Source organism: Pollicipes pollicipes, unplaced genomic scaffold (assembly GCF_011947565.3).
Source record: "Pollicipes pollicipes isolate AB1234 unplaced genomic scaffold, Ppol_2.1 Scaffold_7261;HRSCAF=8764_pilon_pilon_pilon, whole genome shotgun sequence".
Taxonomy (NCBI): domain Eukaryota; kingdom Metazoa; phylum Arthropoda; class Thecostraca; order Pollicipedomorpha; family Pollicipedidae; genus Pollicipes; species Pollicipes pollicipes.
In genome coordinates, this window is record NW_023597054.1 from 46,638,289 (window position 1) to 46,661,597 (window position 23,309).

General features: G+C 57.0%; 2 protein-coding genes across 2 annotated transcripts in view; one reads left to right on the plus strand and one right to left on the minus strand.

Annotated features, from left to right (window-relative positions):
• LOC119111524 (zinc finger protein 1) overlaps window positions 1-1,405 on the plus strand; it is a 110,057-nt gene extending 108,652 nt beyond the window's left edge. Inside the window, exons 8-9 of the mRNA XM_037235339.1 lie at window positions 232-388; window positions 989-1,405. Coding sequence (XP_037091234.1) covers window positions 232-388; window positions 989-1,182 — 351 coding nt within the window. The 3' untranslated portion in view covers window positions 1,183-1,405. The remainder of the gene's footprint in view (window positions 1-231; window positions 389-988) is intronic.
• Window positions 1,406-3,141: 1,736 nt separating this feature from the next.
• LOC119111525 (exportin-7) lies at window positions 3,142-23,309 on the minus strand. Its single transcript, XM_037235340.1, has 20 exons — window positions 23,024-23,309; window positions 20,277-20,443; window positions 19,805-20,029; window positions 19,414-19,614; window positions 18,595-18,714; window positions 17,963-18,109; window positions 17,504-17,676; window positions 16,936-17,123; window positions 14,514-14,619; window positions 13,920-14,037; window positions 13,569-13,660; window positions 13,116-13,260; window positions 12,606-12,806; window positions 12,066-12,360; window positions 11,568-11,782; window positions 10,644-10,782; window positions 4,953-5,030; window positions 4,043-4,221; window positions 3,584-3,711; window positions 3,142-3,270 (listed from the first exon to the last, which is right to left on the minus strand). The coding sequence occupies exons 1-20, from the start codon at window positions 23,307-23,309 to the stop codon at window positions 3,156-3,158; spliced, it is 3,318 nt and encodes a 1,105-aa protein (XP_037091235.1). The 3' UTR covers window positions 3,142-3,155.

The window sequence follows — 23,309 nt, forward strand, 5'->3', positions numbered from 1 at the left end:
TTTGCAGGAATCGGTCGAGTCTGCTCCGTAAGCAACCTATTTTGACGTTCACGTAAATCGCAAGGGTCGCTCGCCTCCCACCGCCAGTCCGCGCACGAGTGGCACTACCTGCGAGCAGCCACACGCGCTTTTAACGACTGCCGCGTGTCGTGCCGCTCGGCGCGTAGCAGCCCGCGCGGCGTGTCAGTGTCGACCCGCCGGTGACGGTTCGCTGCGTCTGTGCGTCCGCAGCAGGCCGAGCTGAGCGGATCGGGAGACGACTCGTCCAGCGAGACGGGCAAGAAGCGGCGGCTGGCGCGGCCCGGCGAGGACCTCTTCCAGTGCGACCAGTGCGACAAAGCCTTCAACAAGCAGAGCTCGCTCGCCAGGCACAAATACGAACATTCCGGTGAGTCAGCGACCTCTGCCGCCGCTCCGCAGAGGCCAGCTGATCCGCGCAGCAGCCCGGACTGGGCAGGCTCAACTGTTGGTCGCCAGAGGTCTTGATTGGCTGACTGCCGCCAGAGTTGTTCCGCATACGCGCAGTGGTGTGAGCTTATTCACCGAAGGCTGCTGGGAAACCGGAAGATGGGCAGGCCGTTGGAGTGATGGTGGTGGTAGCGGAACCGCAGGCCCCGTAACGGTCGCTTGCCGCCACCTTACTGCAACTAGAGCGCAGTTTTTCGGACGTCACGTCCAGAGTCGCACGCTATGCGACTTTTTAGGGGATTCTTCGAACATCGTCGGGTTTGGTAAAGTGATCCAGTTCCTTCGCGCTATAGATTTTCCTGTAATCTTCTCATCATGATGCTAGGGCCGATCATCATGGCTCTATAGGGTGACCTGATTGATGCACTTCTCTGATTGACGGCTCTGCATGAATCGATAGTTATGGGCGCTGCATGACCTCTAGCAGTCGATGCGCCCTAAAACTCCAAATCATCATCATCAACGTGGACATACGTACGCCCGCAGAATGCTCACCTCTCGCCCTGTCTGTGGTCCGCAGGCATGAGGCCGTACAAATGCGAGGACTGTCCGAAAGCCTTCAAGCACAAGCACCACCTGTCGGAGCACAAACGTCTCCACAGCGGCGAGAAACCATACCAGTGCAAGAAATGCCTCAAGCGCTTCTCCCACTCGGGCTCCTACAGTCAGCACATTAATCACCGGTACGCCTACTGTAAACCGTACCGGGAGTAGACCAAATCAGCTGAGCCCGGCGCGTGCGGAAGCCATCAGCTGGTGGCGGACCGGCGCGCCGGCTCTCTATGTATTCCATAATGATAGCGCCAACTCGTCGACATGCGATGGTTTTATCGAAATTACAACGACATAATAATTGTTACGATGCAATAAGGTTTCACCGTGCGTCTCCGATTACTGTCTTACACAGATGTGGACTGTGATGGATGAGGAGAAAGATATTACCCCCTCATCCGTGCCAAAACTCCATAGCGTATTATTTTTGACGGTCGGTTCTATTATGTCTTAGGCAGTATGTCGTTAGAAATGTGTAAATTTTATGTAGAATAGACATATAGTCTGTGAGCTCTTCAGCTGTGCCAAATGACATAGAACATAGCTTTAGTCTAGTAGCGATGTCGCAAGAACAGTGTACTACTGTTTCAGACAATCTGTTTCCAGTGTCGGTCGTGTCTTACGCGAGTGCATTTGTCCGTGTGCATGAGCGGTCACGAACGAGAGGTGGAGCAGGTCACGTGGGCGAGTACCTGGTAAAATACTCATGTGCGGGCGTGTTCGGGGTCTGCCCCGTCGGAGCCTGTCCAGTTTGTTCTTCATTTACCGCTAGTCATTGTGGTGCCAGGCTTCGTTCGTGCTCTCCAGCGCACACTTGTGCGCGTGCCGCGTGTAGAAATTTATCGTGACTCAGGTGGCCATAGCCACGTCCTTGGTTCGGCTTCCGTTGCGGTTATCCGTTTGCCGTGGCCTGACCGTGCCTTGCCTCGGGCGACGGCCGCGGCGCAGTCGCCTGTACATACTCCGCGGCCATGCAGCACACAACGCGTACCGTAGTGCGGGGGGCGGCCGCTAGGGGCGCCGGCGTCGCGCCCGGCGCCCGCCAGCGCGCCGACTGTGAATAGCGCGTGGGTGAACGATAGTGCTTCCATACGGTGTCGAGCAGGGACAGGACGCCATGTGCCAACGATAGCCGTGCCAGTAGATGTCTCAGTCGGTCGGTCGGTGTGACTAGCAGACCTCAGCGTAGGGTGCAGCAATGTCTCGTCGTCAGTGGCGGCCGGGCGGCGCCGGCCTGCCATCGTACAACTGCAACACATGCATTCCATTTACGGTGGCGCGCCACTCAATAAGTTTATTTTCGTACTGGCCAAATTTACTGGAAGGCGTTGCCTAGTTTGTCTTTCAGTCGCCGCCATTCCTCCAACAGCCGTGCAAGCTTCCGAAATCGCTGCCGTGTGTGCCAAAATCCTCGGTAAATTCGCGCCGACTCGCCGCATCGGATAATCTCGAGCTTCCAGACGTTTCGTCTTCGGTGTCGTAGCTCTAGCCACGGCCGGCGAGGCCACCGCCGCCGCAAGGTTCTCACAACGAACTTGTACATTTGATAATTGAACGGTGCCATTAAATGAGTTGTGTCGGTAGCGTGCGAGCGGGTAAGTGCGAAGCTAAGTGTCGTGTGCATAATGAGTCTTCTGTGTGTAGCAATACGCGCTCGGTGCGGGCGCCCCGCCACTGGGCGACTCCATCCGGCCCCACTTCCCCTCTGTACAGTCGATGTCCTCCCACCTCTCACTAGATCCTCTAGCTCTTCGTCGCCGTTGTGCAATAATCCCGTGTCCTCTCTCTGACTCCCTCTCTCTCCTCTGTCTCTCTGTCTCCGTCTGCGCCGCTCCGCCCGCGCCGCCCGGCTGCTCTCGGCGCTCACCTGCTGTAGTCGTCTCGGTACTCAATAAAACGGCATGACACACGGAGCCTCTCCGCTGCCGCCGCACACTCGGCCGCTAAGACACTTCACATGTATTGATTCCGGTCACGCTGCGGGCCGCCGCGGTCGGCACCCGTACAAAACGCGAGCGGCGCTAGAGGGGCGGCGAGCAGCGGCGGCGGCGCGGCCCGCCCCCGCCTGGAAAGACTGTCTGGCCGTGGCGGCGTGGTCCCGGCCGTCGGCCGTCCGCCGCCGCCGACCGGCGGCGCTACGTCATCATGGCCGAGTCGCCGAAGCCGGGGCCGGCCGGGCCGCCCTGGCCCGTCGGGCTCCTCGACGGGTCGTTCACGTCCCGCCGGAAGGTGGTCAGGTTCTGCGTGAACCTGCAGGCGACCGGCGGGCGCGGTGTCACAGGCCGGCGCAAAGCATGGCGATATGCGGCCAGCCAGCCGGCCTGCATCCATGCATGCATAATACGCAGTTCCAAGCCAGGCTCATGATTGGCAACAAGTGGTTCGCGCTAAAAACTGGACATTGCACTTCAGCTCTGACGCTCATGACATCCAGCTGCAACCCACGATACGCGCAGCTACAAAAGAAGAAGTCCACCAAGCATCATCAGGACCACCGCTAGAGCAGGCGTTAGTGACCTAGGCCCCAGCGCACCGCCCGCCAGCTGGGAGCCGGCCTCCTCACCTGTCCCGGTTTTTGGTGAGCAGGTTGCGCTCGATGCCGTCCATCAGCGAATCGAAGGCGGCCCGGATCGCCGTCTGGCGGTCCGGAGGGTAGCTCGCGATCATCTGCTCCCGTAAGCTGGCGAAGTACTGCGGCCCACGGCACCAGACGCCACCGGTCACGCGTCGGCGACCACCCGGCGCCACAGTCACACGCTCAGCCGCCTGCCCGACTGCTGTCACGCGGTCCGGGGCACAGCGGCACGACACGCGCTCAGGACGACAGCAGGCTCTGCGGCGCCGGCACCGGCCCGGCCTCGGCGGTGCCGTTTCGGCCCTTCAGTTTGCCTCCACAGCACGGCCACCGGCCGACAAGCAGCAGCACAAGCGGCTGGCACTGCGCCCGAGCCCTGCCTAAACGTCCCCTGACGCGGCGGTGGTTCAGACCTAGCCAGACCGGGCTAGCCCCTGCCGCACCCACCTCCTCGTTCAGCAGGATGAGGCCCAGCAGCGGTCGCGACATGGACCACTGGTTGCGGCAGTCCTCGTACATGATTATGTTGAGCACGGTGGCCAGCAGCCGCTGCAAGATCTCCGGGTGCAACTCCAGAATCTGCAGGATGGCCTGGCCGCTGGCGTTGTGCGCCGACTTCTTCTTGCCTGCACGGCCGGCCGGCCGGCCGAGCCACGTTAGCCACAATACCCCATCACGCGGGACCGGCCCGCACACATAGCTTCTGGCAAGGCTCATGATACGCAACCACCTACGATTGCCGTTTTTGAATACACTGCTGCAATCAAGTTCCTTGTGCTGTTTGGGTTTGACCTGGCCACTGCCGCCATCACCTACTGGCATCACGTGCGTGAACAACACAAACATAACCGATATTATCAATAGGTCTTAGAGAAGCTCCAAACCGGCACTTGCTCGGAATGTGTGACGCCAAAGTTGTTCCACATGCTTAACTTAACCTTCAATCACAACAGTGAAAATGATTTGACGTTTGTGACCCACCGCCGACCACAAACGCCAGCCCAACAGCCGGGCGGGGCCGGGCCGGGTCATCTCCCTCAGCCGTCGTCGCAGCGCCGGAAATGATCAGGCGCAGAAGCCGCTCCAGTTGATGGCCATATTGATGGAATGTGCCAATTTCCCAAGGACAGCCGTCATTTCCGACCGGGGTCGACGCCAGTCATGACGGCACGGGAATCACACCGCAGCGACGCCGGGCGGCTCTCAATCCGCCGCCGGCCGCTGACCTGGCTGCGCACTCTCCGACTGTCGGGTGTGAGCCCGGCCGCCCGAGCCTCGACCGCCAGCTCAGCGACCTCGGCCGCGGAGGGGACCACGCGACCCGACTGGCCCGGCAGCAGCCACTGGCACAACCCACCTTTGAGAGCCAGCTGTTTGAACGTGAAGGTGACTATATGGTCGAGCGTGGCGCAGCAGCCGGTGCACACCATCGTGTCTGAGGACGCGGCAGCGGACGGGGTGGTCAGTCGGCGGAGGCGCCGTCAGTGCCGGATGGACCGGCCGCGCCGGCACCACAAACACCCGTACACACTGCACTACCCTGCACTACAACGGCACGGCGCGCGACACCGGTTAGCACATCAAGGCTGGTGAAAAACGACAGCAATGTCTCGTTTTGCACACCCAAATGGCCAAGCCATACAGAACAGGCACGGAATGTTTGGCATCTGCCTTCAAATACCACCAAATACAGAGGCCGTTCCATGAATACGTTGCAGTGCACGTTCTATTGTTCTGTGCATTTCATTTTCATCTTAAACTGGCAACCATGGGTCAAATTACCCCCCTTCTCGCATGCTTCTGATGGGAGATAAACTCGACTGTTTCATGTTACCCTGCTGTCTTGTGACCAATACACTACTGACCTGTAAACGAGGCCTTGGCAAGTCGGGAGAGGGCAAAGAGGCGGGAGGGGCTAGTGCTTCACAAAGTCCGGTGTTATGCCTTCCCTCCCCCTCCCGGCACCAGCAACAATCTCGTGGACAGCTTGGCACCTCACATAACCAGCGTCATCCTCTCATGGGTACCGGTTGACCGTGACCAGTGGGCTGTCTGGCGTCGGGTTGTGTTTGACGTTGTCCCCAGCCAGGTGCCCGCATGTCACCTCATAACTCGGTCGTCACCGTCGCCACACGCTGGTGGATTCAGCGCCAGCGGCTTCTCCGTCAGGAATCAGGCCCCGATGAATCTGAATCACCGCAACCTTCATCTCCAACCATAGTCAGACGATTTTGTCACGTCTTATTTCTATTATCGATATAGCGATATATATATATATATATATATATATATATATATATATATATATATATATATATAAATCAATTTGGCGATTTTGTGGTTCAAGAACAGAGCAACTTCTCGTTGGGACATACCGACATTGGAACATAGAATAAATTAAATATTTCTATAAGAATGCCTTCGCGGATTATCCGTAGAAGCAAGAGTTTGGCCAGACTTCAATTTCACCATCTGCCGTCGAGGTAATCAACCGGTTTCCGAGGTCGACGCCGTCATACTGTCAACACACGATTAAATTCCTGCACCTAAGAGTCAAGGAGCAGTAAGATGCAGCGACAATAAGGACGCTCGTAATAAGGTTTTAACAATACACGTTACCACAACGCTACGAGTTAAAACAATCATTACAAAACTATGTCGGCCAAAAGGCGAATGCTTCGCATCTACCAACAAGCCATGCACTTTCCTCCCAGCATCCGAACTCACGTCATGAAGGCGCGCCGCAACACCACCTGGCGCCCAGAAGGTCGTCCGAATCTCAGCCATATTGCCCGCCTCTGACACGGAGCCTGAGCTCCTCCACGTCGGCCGTGGCCACGCCAACACCGACCCCAGCTGGGAGGGTGCCGGCACAGCTGGGGCTGCCGGGGTCCCGAGTCCGAGCCGTTCGCCGCCGGAGTCAGGCGCCACGGTCCACCTGAGCAGGACAGCACCAGCGCAGCCGCACAACCGTCGGCCGGGAATGCGTCCCGGCCGGTCCGGTGGCACGGACACCGGACCGGCAGGGGCTGCCCCGGCTCCGGCTGGGGCAGCAGGGCTGGCGCGCACAGGGCCGCCGGCGGTGGCCAGCCGAGGGAGCTCACACGACCGGTACGTGGCCGGGCTTCATGAGCCGCTGCCAGAAACCAACTGGCAGGGCCGGACATGCAGGGTGGCCAAGCCATTGGCTGGAGCAGGGCAGGGGGTAGGTCGGGGCTGATGCCGCACGTGAGCCACACCGATGAGAGCATCGTTGCGCTTCTTAACGGGACAATGTCGCGCGAGTCCCACACGATGCTATTGTCGAGAAATACGATTTTGTCATGAGCGACGCCGCGAATAGAGGGACTCGAGACCGGCGCACCTGAGGCTGGGACGGATCAGACGGGCTCGCTGGCCTCGGCACCCTGCCAGAGCCGGCGCTGGGTAGCAGCGGGGCAGAGACGAGCGGGCGGTCTGCGCCGCGGCCGCCGCAGTAGACGCCACCCACTGCGGCGGGAGCCCCGCCACAGACGGCGCCCACAGACAGCTCAGCACCCGGGCCAGCAGACGCCGGGCCGCTGGCAGCTGACCACCGCAGCCCACTCGCTGGAGCACTACCGCCTAGTGCCGACACTAGACTGCACGGCCTCGGCAAGCAAACACTCCACAGAGGGTGGCATGCAGCTGACGGCACGGCGCCTCTAGTTCGGGGCGAGAGCCGAGCGGCACCACGTCAGACTCCGCTCCCACCGGGCCCCAGTCGACACCGCTTACCGAGCACCGGTCCCACCTTGCCGAACTTGGTGAGCGGGCCCGGCCGCTGGCTCGTATCTGCAACACGGCGGAGCGGCCAGCCAGTCGACTCGGGGACGGGCACCGGCGGTGGGCGCCGGCCGCTCCGGCGTCTACACCGGCGCGGTGCGGCCGAGAGGGGGGGGGGGGGCAGGGGCAGCAGCCGACCTGGGCCCAGCTGCGGGAGGACACCGGTGGACCCAGCCGGGACGCCGGCTCACGACGACGGGAGCCGGGACCGGCGGCCTCCGAGAAGGCAGATCAGTGAGGCGACGGCAGCTCTTCACGCAGGCATGGCTTACGTGGCGACCAGGGGAGGTGGCCTCCAATATTTCCCACTCGGCCCGTTCTCTTCCATATCTTTGGCGACTATCTATCCCTCCAGGTTCCAACAGCGTACGTCGTACCGTGCGCAGACGATTCACAAATTAGAGCACCCGATAGAAAGACTACCTTCTTCAGTTAAACGCCGCTAGGGAGCCAGCTGCTATTTCTGTGTATGCCTGGTTTCACTCACAAGGTCTGAAACCAGCACTAGCAAAACTGAAATATTCATTTCTGACTAAATTGTCGGAGCATGGTTTCTACCCGCGTTCAATTTCGCAAGGATGTAGCGAGGCAGCCGCAAAGTGAACAAAAAGGTTGCCTCCCTTTTTTTCTTTTTTTCCTTCTTCGTGTTTCGTGATTACTCGTGCTTCCCGGTCACAATGTCACGTGGAACACGCCTGTCTGTGCCCAGGCCAAAAAGGTGCAAATGAATCGTCATCGGCCTGATTCACGCGCGACATCAGCTCCCATTCGGCGGCCCACCAGCCACCAACTGCAGGAACTGCACTACTTCTTTAGTCAAAAAATTTGCAGAGGCGGATCACCGCAGCCGGCCACCTAACGCCAGCCCAGTTTCGAGCTGCGACTTCGCTTCCCTCGCCAAGCCACTGATCCAGCCTCCAGCGTTGTAGAACCGAGACTGGTCGGCAGCGGCAGCTTGCTATGTATACCCTCGCCTGCGTGTTTCAACACATTGCCTCCGAGCTATGAATATTGCGTGACCTTTGTCGCTTTTAAACGCGGAGAGGGTGCCACAGTACGCTCGCCACGCGATGGGAGTATGTGTGCCTGTCTGCATGGCGCATGGCGCCTGCCATGTGCGCCGTTTTTAACCTGTCTTACCGTGCCTTATAACCTTGACAGCCGACACGACACAAGAGCAGTCTTTTCGCCGTTGGAGAGGTTTAAATGAACAACATATAAGCATACATGCACACCAACAGCAGACGGCACACGCGAGCCGGCCTTTCGGCCACGCGGTACACGGCGACCACTAGAGATGCAGCGCACGAAATGCGGAGTGGGGCCATGCAGGAGGCGGACAGAGCAGACACCGGTGACGCGGAAGCCCAGGAGTCAGTTGAGCCGCACACAAAGAGGGGGTGGGCGGGGAAGCTCGCGCGCCTGTTCAATTGGTGAGGCAACGGTGGGTAATGTCCGACGGGCAGAAGCCGCCCTCCCGATAAACGTCCGCGCGGCCGTAATCGAGGGCGCCGCCGCCGACGAACGTTGACACAGACTTTCCATTACGATCATCATCAGGCTTGGCCTGTTTATGATCCCACCTGAATAACGAGCGCAGCCATCAGCGTCGCAGGATCTCGCACGGAAAAGGTAGCTGGTAAGGACACAACGGCGATGACGAAGGCAATAGTAACTCATGCGGCAAATAACCCAGTCATAACCGAATCGCGCGATACAGCAGATTTGTTTTATCACAGGACATATAACCAAATTCGCTTCATCCATTTAGGTCTGAGAGTGCGTTAGCACATGCAGGCCATAAACTAGCGCATTTGTGTGGCCACTCGTACATCAACAGAAAACACCTGCGACGCCCAAGGATCTTGCCAACTACGCAGGCATGGACCAACGTGGCATTTAGGACGCTGCTGAACTGCTGAGCTGTCACTTGAGAACTGGTCTTGTCTACGACGCCAGTGGTATACAGTCACACTATGGCCGGTCTCGGTGGTTCTTTCGTCAGTCAGTCGTGGACCTGAGCGCCTGTCGGCTCGGCGAAGGACTAATAAGGAGCGACTAGCACTCTGTCGCCAGGTTAGGGGGCTGCTCAGCGCTACCACGAATACCCTGCTATACTAGTAGAGCAAAATTCTGCTCTATCCACGCAACACACGCCGCGTTCCGCGCGGTGGCCATGCTCATCAGTGCCATTCCAGTCTCCACACACGACCGGCACACGAAAACGCAGGCGGCCCGCTGCTCGCAAACGATGGAGCCAGCCGGCGTTGGCCACCAGTTTCGGCGGTCAAGGCGGAGCCGCCCTCCTCAAGACAGGACGCCGGGCCGGCGGGCGGGTGGGCAGGCCAGGACGGCGCAGGCCAGGTGGTGCAGTGACCAAACGGACTGGACGGCCCGGCCGACCGGCGGACGGGGGGAGCAGCCGCACCGAGCAGGTCCACAGACGGCGGTCGGCGCCGCCCGCTGACGCCCCAGAGAGCCACACACAGACAGGCAGGCAAGCAGGCGGGCCAGGCGGGCGGTCGGGCTCCACTGGCGGCTCCACGCACGGGACCCGGTCCAAGCCGGGCATGCCCCACCACCACCCAGCGGCTCGCGGACGACCGCGCCACCCTTCGGTTCGCTGCCCCAGCGCCGCCCCGCTCAGCTGAGCCGGCGGGACGGCTGTTACCACGGGCAGGCCCACAGCAGCCGTATCGCAAACCCCGGCCAATCGGACCCCGGGTAAACATTCAGCAACTCTAGAGATATTTGACAAATTAACATGTTCTTTGCATGCACAATTCGGCGCAACAGCCGATGATTGAAGCTTAATCACTTGCAACAATCAATGTCAAAGACAGGGCAAACGCTGATGTTGAAGAAGACCGCCCGCTGTTGCCGATCATTTTAGTACACAATGCTAACCGCACCCCGTGTTAGCCAAGCCGCGTACCACCATGTGAGTGAGCATTGACCACAGGGCAGTCTTCAGCCCAGCGCAACAGGCGCGGTAAACCTCAGCCACCAAGGCGGGGGAGTGGACGGTGAAAGAGAGACAGAGCGCAGCGAGAGAGAGAAAGAGCGGTCGGACCGCGGCCAGCGGGCCAGACAGCCAGAGCGAGACGGAGGGAGAGGGCGCCGGAGCCAGAGCAAGAACGGTCCCACGCGCCCGTGTGAGCCCCGAGCGCCGCCGCCAGTGTGAGCCCAGCCGCCGCGCCCGCCTCGGACGCGTCTGTACCTGTGAAATAGTTGAGATTCCCACCTAGCGCCTGCAGGCCCTCCGAGATGGACGCGAAGATGTAGAGGAACACCGGCGGCTCGAGCGACGAGAGGAACGCCATGTGGTCCTGGCACAGACACTCCAGCAGCACGTAGTAGGACTGCGACAGCTTCGGGTAGTCCTGCAACGGCCGGCACACCGCGTTGACACTACGGAATAAGCCCTACAGCACGCCCCCGAATCATCGCAGTTGTAGCAGTGGTGTTAATGAGACCTTTCGGACGCTTCAACTGCGCGATCATACAGCGTCCATGGCGTACTATCCGAGTCATCCGATGACAGTCGATGTCTTTTGGAGGGGAAAGAGGTGATATGCGATATCTGCTCCCAGCGTCACCCTCGACCCGGATCCGACGAGCCGAGCCACTCGGTCGATGGCCATCGAAAAGTTTTTGGTTTGACGTTTGGAATACTGGACTGGGGTCAACATTTTGCAGCCTGAGCTTAGACAGTGGAGCAGCCAAATTTTGCAAATTTGCAGAGCCACCAAATTTCCGTTCATGCTTTTCAACTTCTGAACACGGGCCACAGGCTATGACATGAAATCACATGGGCCTCACTTCGATCATACAACAGGTCAAAGCAGGCGCGTCACTTCTCGAATGCTGCCGTCGACCCCCAAAGACCTTGAGTGGGGTGGACGAGTGAATCTTACTCAATCCTGTGAGGCTGTATATCAACGCCAACCAAACCATCACCCGGCAGAGATAAACAAACAGCATGTCGAACCAACGCCCTGCAATGAACAATCAGCGCCTCGTAAATCGTCACCAGCAGATGCAAAGACACCGCAGAAGTCCAACAGGACGGACACCTCGGGCGAACACGTAAGGACGTGCGCGTCAGCAGTGCCGCCGCCGCGTGACAGCGTCTCGCCGCCGCGCGGCGAGGCCGCTCCCCACTCACCAGGAGATCGCTGTGCGGCACGGAGAGGAGGAGCTTGACAAACGTTCGCAACGCGTTGTCCAGCGCCTCGTCGCCGTACAGCCGGAAGCCGCCGAAGTTCACGTAGTTGCCGCACAACGCAGACTTCAGCATGGAGAAACAGATGCAGATGCCCTTCAGCCGGAGTGGATACACTTGGTCCTTGGACAGCTCCGGAATGGTCAGTATTCTCTCCCCTGTTGGCCAACCAGTCCAGTTAGCAATACCAGTCATTTCAGACAATGGTCTGCGCACGACGGCACGGCGCTGTCCCCGACGACCATCTGTATTTTGCATACGTTTCTGGACCTGCCAGGCAAAGCGACCATTCGTGGCATATCCGTGGATGTACGACAGCACGTGCAGATTATCTGTGAATGTAACAGGAGTCGCATGGTTCACACGGCCGGGCTGCCACCCCAGGAATGACGGTCCCACGTGTCCAGCAGTCTGCAGGCCGGCGGCCCGGCCGCCACCAACCGTATGTGCAGAGCAGCTTGGACATCTCGCGGAAGAGCAGGATGCCGTTCGGCGAGCTGACGTCGAACTGGAGCCGCTGAGAGCGGTTCTGTACCAGCTCGGCGAACAGCTTCAGCACGGGCGTAGTCAGCAGCGGCTCGGTGTACCACAGCTCGACGGCCCGGTGCAGGATTGGCGTGTACGCCGGGTAGATCCAGTCGAACAGCATCATGTACGACGCCTTGGTGTTGAAGGCGAACACCAGGCCGCGCAGGTCCCGCGCCAGCCCGATCAGCGCCTTCTTGGTCTCCTCGCCCTGGCGGCCCGCACGAGGAGAGGTTCAGCTGTGCCGTCCGCAGCGGACTCCAGGGGTCTCCGCGCCGGCCGAGCCCGCGGGGCCGACCCTGCACGGGGCCGAGCCTGCACGGGGCCGAGCCTGCACGGGGCCGAGCCTGCACGGGGCCGAGCCTGCGGGGCCGACCCTGCACGGAGCCGAGCCTGCACGGAGCCGAGCCTGCAGGGAGCCGCCCCAGCGCAGGCCGACCAACCACACGGGCTCACCTGGAACATGTTGGCCTCGCTGGACATGAGCGTGCCGATGGCGTCGCAGGCGGCCGTTAACGGCTGCATGAACGTCTGGAACTTGTCGTCGTCCTCGCCCAGATCCACCATTAGCAGCCGGCCCAGCGACGTGTAGAACATGGTGCGACATTTCATCTCCTTGACGGCCACGCCGCCGCCCAGAAACGGGAAGTGGTCACTCTGTGGAGACCAGACCAGACGCGATCAGACGCCACACAGGGGCGCGAACAAAGAGCACTAAATCGCATTGCTGCAACAGGGAATCAAGGCACTGGAATGCCCCACACCCACTACCAGCGTCATGCCCCAACAAGAACAGTACAATGCAAGCACACTTACTTTGGGCTTCCCCGCAGCTGATCACAGATCGAGCTAGCGCAGGCGCGACGGAGTCCTGTCAGAATGCCACATGGCCATTACACGAAGTGTCAGACCATTTCAAGAGACGTGCTCCCCACCGGTCGCCGGGGTGCACCGGGGCCCGCTCACCGTGTGGTTGTTGAGTAGGAACTGCACCTCCTCCAGCTTGACTAGCTTGCGCACGCTGCTGTAGCCGACCGACAGGTCGTTCAGCAGCATCAGCGTCCGTGACGTGATCTGCTCGCTGCCGCCCCAGTACTTCAGGTTCGTGATTCTGACGGCAGGTGGCAGCACATCCAGCCACAGCCCGTGACACAACTGGCTGGCGTGGTACCGACGGGGCCTAAGCAGACAACTGCGCCAACGAACGTACTTGACGCGGCCGGGCCACCAGCGAGGCGTCACGACCATCCAATCAGTCAGCACTGGGCTACGCTAAAGCACAAGGCAAACAGGCAATTGCTGAGCACCTGAGCCTGACGCGAGTAACTGGAGTTCTGCACCAGCGGTGTGCGACATGTGTGTGTGACGTGTGTGCTTCCAACACAAAGCGAGGCCCACGCGACTATCACGCCCACTCACATTTTGCGCATGAACACGCTGAGAACAGTGGCCTCGTCGCTGAGACCCAGCACCTCGGAGAGGCGGCTGTACACCTTGGCCGTCTTCTGCACCTGGGGTCAGCATCGGGTCAGGTCAGGCCAGCGACGGGCGAGTGAGGCCGCTCCGCTAGTCCGGCGGTCAGCTGTGAGGATGGGTACACGTCCGCGATCCCACGGTACCGCCACGGCCGATACCAGGCGCGATACGAACCGGGCCTTCACGTCTGCCCCCCCCCCCCCCCCCCCCCGTCGCTCGCAACACATCTACTTTCCACTCGCAGATCTGCCTAAAGCGATCCATCCGTACCACTCTGTGCGCTGCACTGCCTACCTGATCCCCCACGTATATCTTCCTGAACTGTTCGAAGAAGCTGATGGTGGCCAGCTCGAGCTTCTCGCAGCCGCCCTGGTTCAGCCGCGAGTCGGTCAGGTTCATCAGCTGAAGTACCCTGCCGCGGCCGGAGATGAGGCGTCAAGCCCGACAGGCTCGAGAGGCGTCGTCGACACGGTACGGACGGCCGACACAAGGGGGGCGCGCCCCGCCAGCCGCCACCAGTGCCGGCCGACGGCCATCGCGCGCTGTCCACAGGGAACCACCACTCATTTGCTTGTATCATACATAATGCGCGCCAAATGACCGGAGATGTGGGCGCAGCCCAAATTCCAATCATCCTTACATCATGCACAGATGGTTTCCAAAGGTTAATATCGTTTTGGAATGACGGCCGAAATGACATTAAGTCTGTCCGCCTCGCTCATGATGAGAGGAGCAGACGCAAGGAAACGATCTGGCACGCCTCAATGTCACAGACGCACGATATGCACGCACAATCGATCGGCAGAAAATGTGCAGCAATGGCTCATTGCTGGTTCTAACGAGCCGAGCGACAGCAGAGGTGGGTGCGCGGCCGGCGGCGCCTCCCACCTGCAGATGAGCTCGCCGTCCATGCTGTCGTGCTCGTCGTTGGTGTTGAAGCTGACCCTACCCCCCACCGCCGAGCCGATGATGTACACGAGCCGAGTCAGCTGACCTGCCCACACAAGGAGAGAGCGCGCCTCAGGCCGCGGCGTGCTGCCGACGCAAGCTCAACTATCTCAAAACAGAACAGCGAGACTTTGTCGTTTGGCCTCTAACTCGGGAGCTATCGGCGGCCTGTGAAACACCTTTTACTTAACTAGCGAAGAGACATCTTCTTCCTTAACTAGCAAAGCGTGAAAATAGCCTGCAAACCCATGTATTTGAGAAATAAAAAGAGCTGTTTGAGTTCAGCGCTCAGATCGACGATTGAGCAGAACCCTTCAGATCGTGCCACAGCGCGTATACAGCGTGCACAGCAGTGTATAGTATATAAACCGAGACGCACATCGTTGCCCACGACGTGCCTGGCGGCGTATGAATTTGGGCGTTAAGCTTGCCGCTAAATGACGGTCATTGCCAGACCGAGGCAGTCGGTTCCAGCCGGCTCCGTGTCATTTGAAACTGATCAGACCCGGGAACGGCGTTGACTGCCACGTGATAATCGGTTGCGAATGTGCCAGTTGTGAGAATACAGACACAGCGAAAATCACATTATGCAGTAACACATCTTTTGTCATGACAAAAGCCTTCAGCTCATAACTTTTTAACATTACCAGATCCCATGTCGCATATAACAATCGAGATTCAATATATCAGCCGCTGGTTGGGTGACGCTAGCAAGCAAGCAGTGCTATACATGATTGTCTTAAGCGAGCGTTGTCACTGGCGATCATGAGCGATGCCTCTAAACCTCCAGCGTTCTCATAACATATGCCAATGTGCACTTCATAACCTCATTTAATCAGGAAATCCTGGAAGGCCCATTTTTGTAAGATGTCAACTGATTATGTGTTAATATATATATATATATATATATATATATATATATATATATATATATATATGCATAGATACACATATATGTATGTATATATAAACACGGGAAACCGGAGTGTCGGCGGTGCCACTGGGACTTATTTTCGGGATCTAGCTCGCACTTGTCCATATCCAGATCGGGTCGCGTATGACCTGGTCACTCAGCGTACGACTGCTGCCGCCCGGAGTGCCCCTGCAGGGAAGCGGACCAGTGCTGCAGGTCGGGCACGGGACCCCACTGACTGGACACCTGATCAGGGAGCGATGCAGCGGGATGTGCAGACCTGTTTTGTGACGATGGCCATTAATGGGCAATTTGGACCCGATATGTGATTTCCACAGTCGATATCTCACTGCTTGCCCTTGGTTTCTTGAAGTCAAATAACCGGCGAAGCTTTTTTGGAAACTAAATGAACTGTGTTGCCCATGCAAATGGCTGGGGCTCCAATTGGCCGGACATTTCGTTGGATGTGGCCCAACAATTTAACACAAGCGCAAAGACAACTGCCCACAACATATGTCAGATCATTCGCGATTACGAAACCAAATCGAGCACTATCAAATCATTGCATATGCTAAAAATTCTTCTATAACTCGGGATTCGCCAGGTTGTGGAGGAACTAGCAAATATGAAATGGTGTTTCAAACGATGTCAGCATTGTGGCGCACAAAACCATGAGCACAGGTCAGGGGTGCATATGCATGGTATACGCAAACCAAGGATACCAAACAAATGTGAAATGTACACCAGACACCAAACAGCATGCATGGGAAGAAGCCCATGAGCTGCAGTGGTTGACCAGGGCCGGATGTGCCGCTGCTTACTGACCCGGGCCGGGTGTGCCGCTGCTTACTGACCCGGGCCGGGTGTGCCGCTGCTTACTGACCCGGGCCGGGTGTGCCGCTGCTTACTGACTGATCCGGGCCGGCTACGCCGCTGTGTACTGACCCGGGTCGGCTATTCCGCTGCTTACTGACTGATCCGGGCCGGCTATGCCGCTGCTTACTGACTGATCCGGGCCGGCTATGCCGCTGCTTACTGACTGATCCGGGCCGGCTATGCCGCTGCTTACTGACTGATACGGGCCGGGTAGGCCGCTGTGTACTGACCCGGGCCGGCTATGCCGCTGCTTGCTGATCCGGGCCGAGTGTGCCACTGCTTACTGACTGATCCGGGCCGGCTATGCCGCTGCTTACTGCCTGATCCGGGCCGGGTAGGCGGCTGTGTACTGACCCGGGCCAGGTGTACCGCTGCTTACTGACTGATCCGGGCCGGCTATGCTGCTGCTCACTGACTGACCCAGGACGGGTAGGCCGCTGTGTACTAACCCGGGCCGGCTACGCCGCTGCTTACTGACTGATCCGAGCCAGGTGTGCCGCTGTGTACTGACTGACCCGAGCCGGGCGTGCCGCTGCGTCCTGACCCGAGCCGGGTGTGCCGTTGTGTACTGACCCTCCTTGATGGCGATCTCCAGCCGGTTGGAAACGTTGAGGGCCTGCTGGTAGGCCTGCGCCGTCTCGTCGAACAGGCTGACCAGCAGGCGGCAGGTCTTCTTGTACTCGCAGCGGGCGATGGTGCTGATCTGGTCCAGCTGCTGCTGCACCATGCCCAGGTCGTCCAGCGGGTCCTCCAGGCCGTCCCTGCCAGCGGCCGGCGGCGCGGCGACGTCATATCTCACACGTGCTCCACCACGGCCACCGGCATCACGGCGCAGGACTGCGACACCGGCCTTCTGTAGACTTTGGGCGAGGCAGGCGCACAGACAAGAACACATACGAAACAGGGTGTCTGCGGGACGTCCAGGCGTCAAGAAATTTCGGTCCAACTATCTGATGCCATTAATCGACTTCATCGCGGAGCTCCCGGCGGCCGTGCTTACCGGCACCAAAACCCACGTCAACCGTACCGACAGACCATCCCAGCGGGAGGTGAACTGTGACAGCCACGCTGTCCAGCGCGCTCCTCGGACCTAGCGGCCGGCGGGCGCTGGGCGCCGCGGGCCGGTACACGGCCGCCTCACCTGACCACGACGGCGGCCGCCTCCAGCCGGGAGGTGATGTACGCCTTGGTCACCTCGGGCGTGTAGGTGTCCAGCAGGTGCGGCTCCGACGCCTTCACGTACGGCACCGACGCCACCATGCGCTGCCACAGGCTCAGCAGGTAGTGCACGCTGTTGGGCGCGAACTGCCACATCTGCGGGGCCCGTGCGCTGGGCGTCAGTCGTGCACGCGCGCAGGTCACGCAGTAGGACCACGGATAAGACGCCACACAGCGTCCAGACCCGCCAACGAGTGTCCATAGAGCATGGAGTGGGTCTATCCCTGAGAAGAGGGGGGGGGGGGGGAGGGGGGCACGCACTGCACCACGTGCTGCGTCGATATCACTGATCTCACCGCAGCACAGCCGCCGGCCGGCTGACATCAGGCTGCGGCACCACCACGGCCCCAGCGGCGTCTGCGCCGACACCGCGTCCACCCACCTGCAGACTCTCCACAGTGAACTTGGCCACCACGCGGATCACCTCCGGGTAGTTGTCCACCATGACCAGCTCGCCCAGCTGGTAGTTGGACTTAAGCCGCGCCAATAGCCGGCAGAACTCGTGGTAGTTGTTGGCGTCCGTCAGGCCCTGCAGCGGGAAGCGCATGTCACTACCCCAGCCGTCGCGTTCATACGAGATGTACGGCGCTGTGACCCGACGGTGCTGGCCTTCAGCGCACCGCACAGGCCACCGCCACGTGCTCCGGGGTCACCTCCACATTAGACAGTGTATCTGCACGAGACGGCTGGTGACACGCTCCACTGCAGAACAAAGCAAACAGCTGTTGACAGCGTAACAGGTATCGCCGACATCCAGGCGCAAAAGCCCTGGATAATATCGGATTTGGCAGCATCTTCATGATAGTGCTGGTGTTTTTATCCGCACAAAGCGAAGGTATTTTCGTTCGTTTTAGTTAAGTTTAAGCTTAAATTGTTCCCTGTGACAGCATGTGGCTCCCATACAATCGGGTGTAGTATTGTAACAAAGCAACCACGCATCACAGAGAATTAAAGCATGTTTTGCGTGCGCACGGTCGACTGCTGGCAGACATGGAACTTAACCTGGTATCCTACCTGCGGGTTAAGCAGGACGTTTTTGACGCCTTGTACTAGATGGTTGAGAAATTTTGCACGCTCTTGATTATTGAATAACGACCGTCGCACGGAAGCGATTTGCACTAAACACGACAACGCCTGAAACAAAGAAACAACACACGTCATTGCCGAAGCGCCATAGAACGGATGTTGGGACTAATATGCACAAAGCAACAATGGTGACACTACAGCTATCACCAAGCAGTACTTCCTCCGGAACAGCTACATTCCATGTCAATTTCGGGGGTGCAGCGACACGCTGCATATTGCAAGTCATTCAGTGCTACAGCTTAGGACGCGTCGGCCAGCTACCACAAAACTCAGGTCGGCAGCCGGTCTCGAACCCACAACTTTCCCTAAACAGCTGCAGGCGAACTGTCAACCCGCTGAGCTAGGCCGTCCGCTGCTTTGACCGTGTTCCCTTATCACGGCTTTGGGAACAGTTTATCACACTTTTACATTTTCAGCACTGATGCCAAATATCAGGCAAAGCTTAAGCTCATTGTTTTTAGGCTGGAATGTCATTTGTACCACCGAATGAAATAAATACCGCCGGACGGACGAGCAAAATGCACGTTACCAGAATGCCGAGACATTAACACGCCATATACAACATTATGACGCGCGCAGCTGGGCGAGATCAATCGGTAGATCGCTGGGTGTGAGGCCAAAAACTCAGCTGCTCTCCGCGACTTCCAATGATAGGGACGCCCCCACATCCCGCCCACGAACAATGCCAGGGAGGCCACCATACACCCTCATCCCCGCTAGCCACGGCTGGGGGTGGACGCCACTCACTAGCGAAGACAGGGAGAAGGGCAGCGCGGCGTAGAGATCGAAGAACAGCCTGAGTGTAGCGGCGTCGCGGAAGGCCGGCCGCCACGCAGTGGGGATCTGCACCGTGCACAAGTCGTCCGACGACTCGTCCGTGGACGTGCCGATGAAGTCGAACATGAGGCAGTTCTGCGACAGCCGCAGTAGCTGCGTCATCAGGCCGTGCTGAAACACGCAGACGAAGGCCGGCGTCACGCACGCTGCCAGACAGGCGCGCGCCTCCTCCGTCACGTCCGGCATGCGAGCGGCAGCCGGCGACCGGCCGATCACGTATAGCTCCGCCCTCCGCCCAACAGCCGGCACCCCTGGCCCCCTGTGGCCCGGCTCGAGCGCTGGCCGGCGGGGTCACGCTCACCTGCGCCGAGTCGCTGAAGTCGAGGTTCTTGCAGTTCTCGAGCGCGGTACGGAGCAGGGTGCAGCTGAGCTGGAACACCTCGTAGAGGCACGTGTCGCGGAACGAGGCGGCCGTCTTGCGGTGCCGGTTCAGGGAGCGGATGGCGTCCGGGTCGGTCAGCGTGTTCATCTCGACCGTCAGCTGGGAGAGCAGCTGGACGCCGATCATGCAGTGTTCCACCGATCCCTGCCGCGGGGGCCGTCGTCAGCTGACCATCGGTGACGCGCCGCCCCGCCGGGCGCCGACGCAGGGCACACGCAGCCCGACCACCCGGACACGGCACGCTGTCAGATGCACTCGTAAAAGCTGGCACGAGGACAACGTGAGTGGGAGGAGCTCCTGTGCAGGGAGAGCGTCCAGCGCTCTGGACAGCGCGCACCAGACCGCCTCGTCCCGGCAGTTCAGAACAAGGACCGCGAGCGCACCCACCCACCTGAAGAAACACGGAGACATCTTCGATGACGTTTCTGAACACGAAGTCGTCCTTGGCGGCATCGAACCAGCCGAGCTTGGTCAGACGCCCGAACAGTGTGACGAGAGCCTGCACCACGAAGTTCTCCATCTTGGGCCGGGTCGCCAGATAGTTTAAAATGTAGTTCCCTGTAATGGTAATGTGCATGAGAACATGCTGACTGTACCATCTGCAGTGCATGGGCAGATGCCTTGAGGATGGTATTGTGTCAAACCAGATATTGCTGTCATATCATGCGATCAAGTATTTTAAAGACTAACCACATAATGGACAGACAGCAGCACAATGTCAAGATTAAACATATTCAATGAACAGAACAATATCATACTACATAGGAATGGTAAGCACAGTTTTGAGTTTAGATGTTTTTTACATGCTTTACAACTTATATTTTGCAGCTGGTTGTGAACTCATGGAACTGTTTGAACAGCCTGAGCTACTCCTATGATTCTCCTCTAATTTGAGTGGAGCTTGGCATCATCAAGCACATTATGCTATGACTGCAGATGCTTTGGACATTCTTATCTAAAATATAAACAATACAATCTGCTCCAAAGCCATGATTGCAATCTGCCCCACAATGAGGAACCTAAGTTGTGTTCTACAAGCAGAAAACTATGATAATAAGGCTGTCTCACCTCATAAGATTGTCAACAACTTAAGTGCTGTCACCTCAGGGTTTTGTGTTCAGTTACAACACTGTAGACTAAAGCACTACCACAATCAGTGTAATCACCTCCTATGGGCCAGGTGTTCACAACAAAGCTTTCCAAAACTACAGCAGTGAAACAAGACAACTCCTGGAAACATGGGATGTAGCAAATACACCAGAAGCTTAGGGTGCAGTTTGTCATATTTTTAACCCAAGAATGCCTTGCAAACTTTCAACTCCTGCTGGCATCAATGATGAAGAATATCTCATTAGCACTAGCTGGCACTGGTGGCAGCACATGGCATGTCCTGGTAATGCTATTTCTTCACGACACATATTACTCAATAAATATGGTGACATCAGTCATAGCTGGCAGCAACTGGCTGATGGTATCTGTCAGATCACTTCAATGGACTAAAATGTCTTGGCCCCACCTACCATTGGCAATATTAGCAGAAACTTTGTATACACGCACGCACTCACGCACGCACGCACGCACGCACGCACGCACGCACGCACGCACGCACGCACGCACGCACGCACGCACGCACACACACACACACACACACACACACACACACACACACACACACACACACACACACACACACACACACACACACACACACACACACACACACACACACACACACACACACACACACACACACACACACACACACACACACACACACAATATATATATATATATATATATATATATATATATATATATATATATATATATTCCTGAAGTCAAAAGGCAGTGAAGCATCCTCATCAATGCAACACAAATGCACCTCTGGGAAAAGGCAGCTAAAGGTGAGTAGCAGAAATTGTGGCACAGGATCTTTTTGTAACAAAGCTGTTAAAACCAGTAAATACCATGGGTGGTATAGTTATGAGTATCAGACGATCTGAAAGCTGAACCCCAATGCAACATCACTGCCCTATATTAATCTATATTACATTGTGCACAAGACTGCAGCAACAACTAATAATAAATCAGGACTTCTAAGTTTCCACCAATGCATGCTGGTATCAATTTGCCAAAATTAGTAAAAACTCAATTGTGATAGAATCTGGTTTCAGCTTATTGAAAGACCATCTCCAGCCACATCTGAAGTAATTACTGCATCTCAATCAGACACATATGACCATTTAAGGATGTAAGATAACTGTGCACACCTCATTATCAACTATTAATTGGTTACTTCCATTACAAAACCAACACACATACTACACTTATAATAACATTCTTGCAGGGTCAGGTCCAAGCTGGACAAAGTGAATGATCACACTGCCACATTGAACTGTATAGCCCAAAAGGAAATGTATCACAGATGCAGGGAATAGTCACAAAGAATTGTGTGTAAGGGATATCCAAAGAACCCCAGGAAAGCTCTTCTGTAAATAATGCCACCATCCCAGCATTATAGGAGCATGGCAGATGGCCTTAAATTAACTGAGGTAGCTGAGGTAACTGAGCATCTTTGAAAAGTAGACTAATGGAAGAATGAGTCTTACAAAACAAATACTTGGAAATGTATTAATGTCCTAAACAAAAATGGAACAACCCAAAATATCTCAGCAAATTAAGCCAGTACATTAGATTCCTTTACATGGTTTTGACACAGTCCACACCCAGAATCAACATGCTAAATTGCATGTGTTGCAAGTTGAAAACAACTCCCACCAAGGTAGATATTAGCTCCCAGCATAATAAAACCCTATCTAGCTTAATTACTGAGCCATTTTTGGTGAAAAAACAAGACCTGAACAACAAAATGATGGTGAGGTAAGCATCAACACAAATTTTGTCCAGCTCTTTCAAAACTACATAGCAACATGTATCATTGCAGTCAGAAACAATAGTACAGCATACAAAACCATGGCAAGAATGGCAACAAGATACTTGGAACTGCCTAAATCTTGTTCCATATTGCCCCTCTTTTAATACTTGGCCCCAACCATGCCCAGACATGACCTTACCTAGGTCTACCACAATCTGTAGTCTAGAAAAATCATTCACAACTGCCACCACCATGCAACTTACTCATGTCAATCCTTTGCTGAAGAGAGATGGACTGCACATTTCTGGTCACCAGCTTTGTCAGGGTTGTGGCAGCAAGCAGCTGTGAGTATGGAGAGTCAGCTCTCTGAAGGAGTAGCTGACATTTGTTCAAAGTATCAGGAGCATTTTGAAACTGAACCAGTGTTTTTTCTGCTTCTGCCCTCTGCAGTGGATCTGTAGATTCGTACAGCCGTGTACATAGTATCTCTAGTTGCTGCACTTGCTGTAAAAAACAGAGACAGACATCAATCAATATGCATAATGTCAT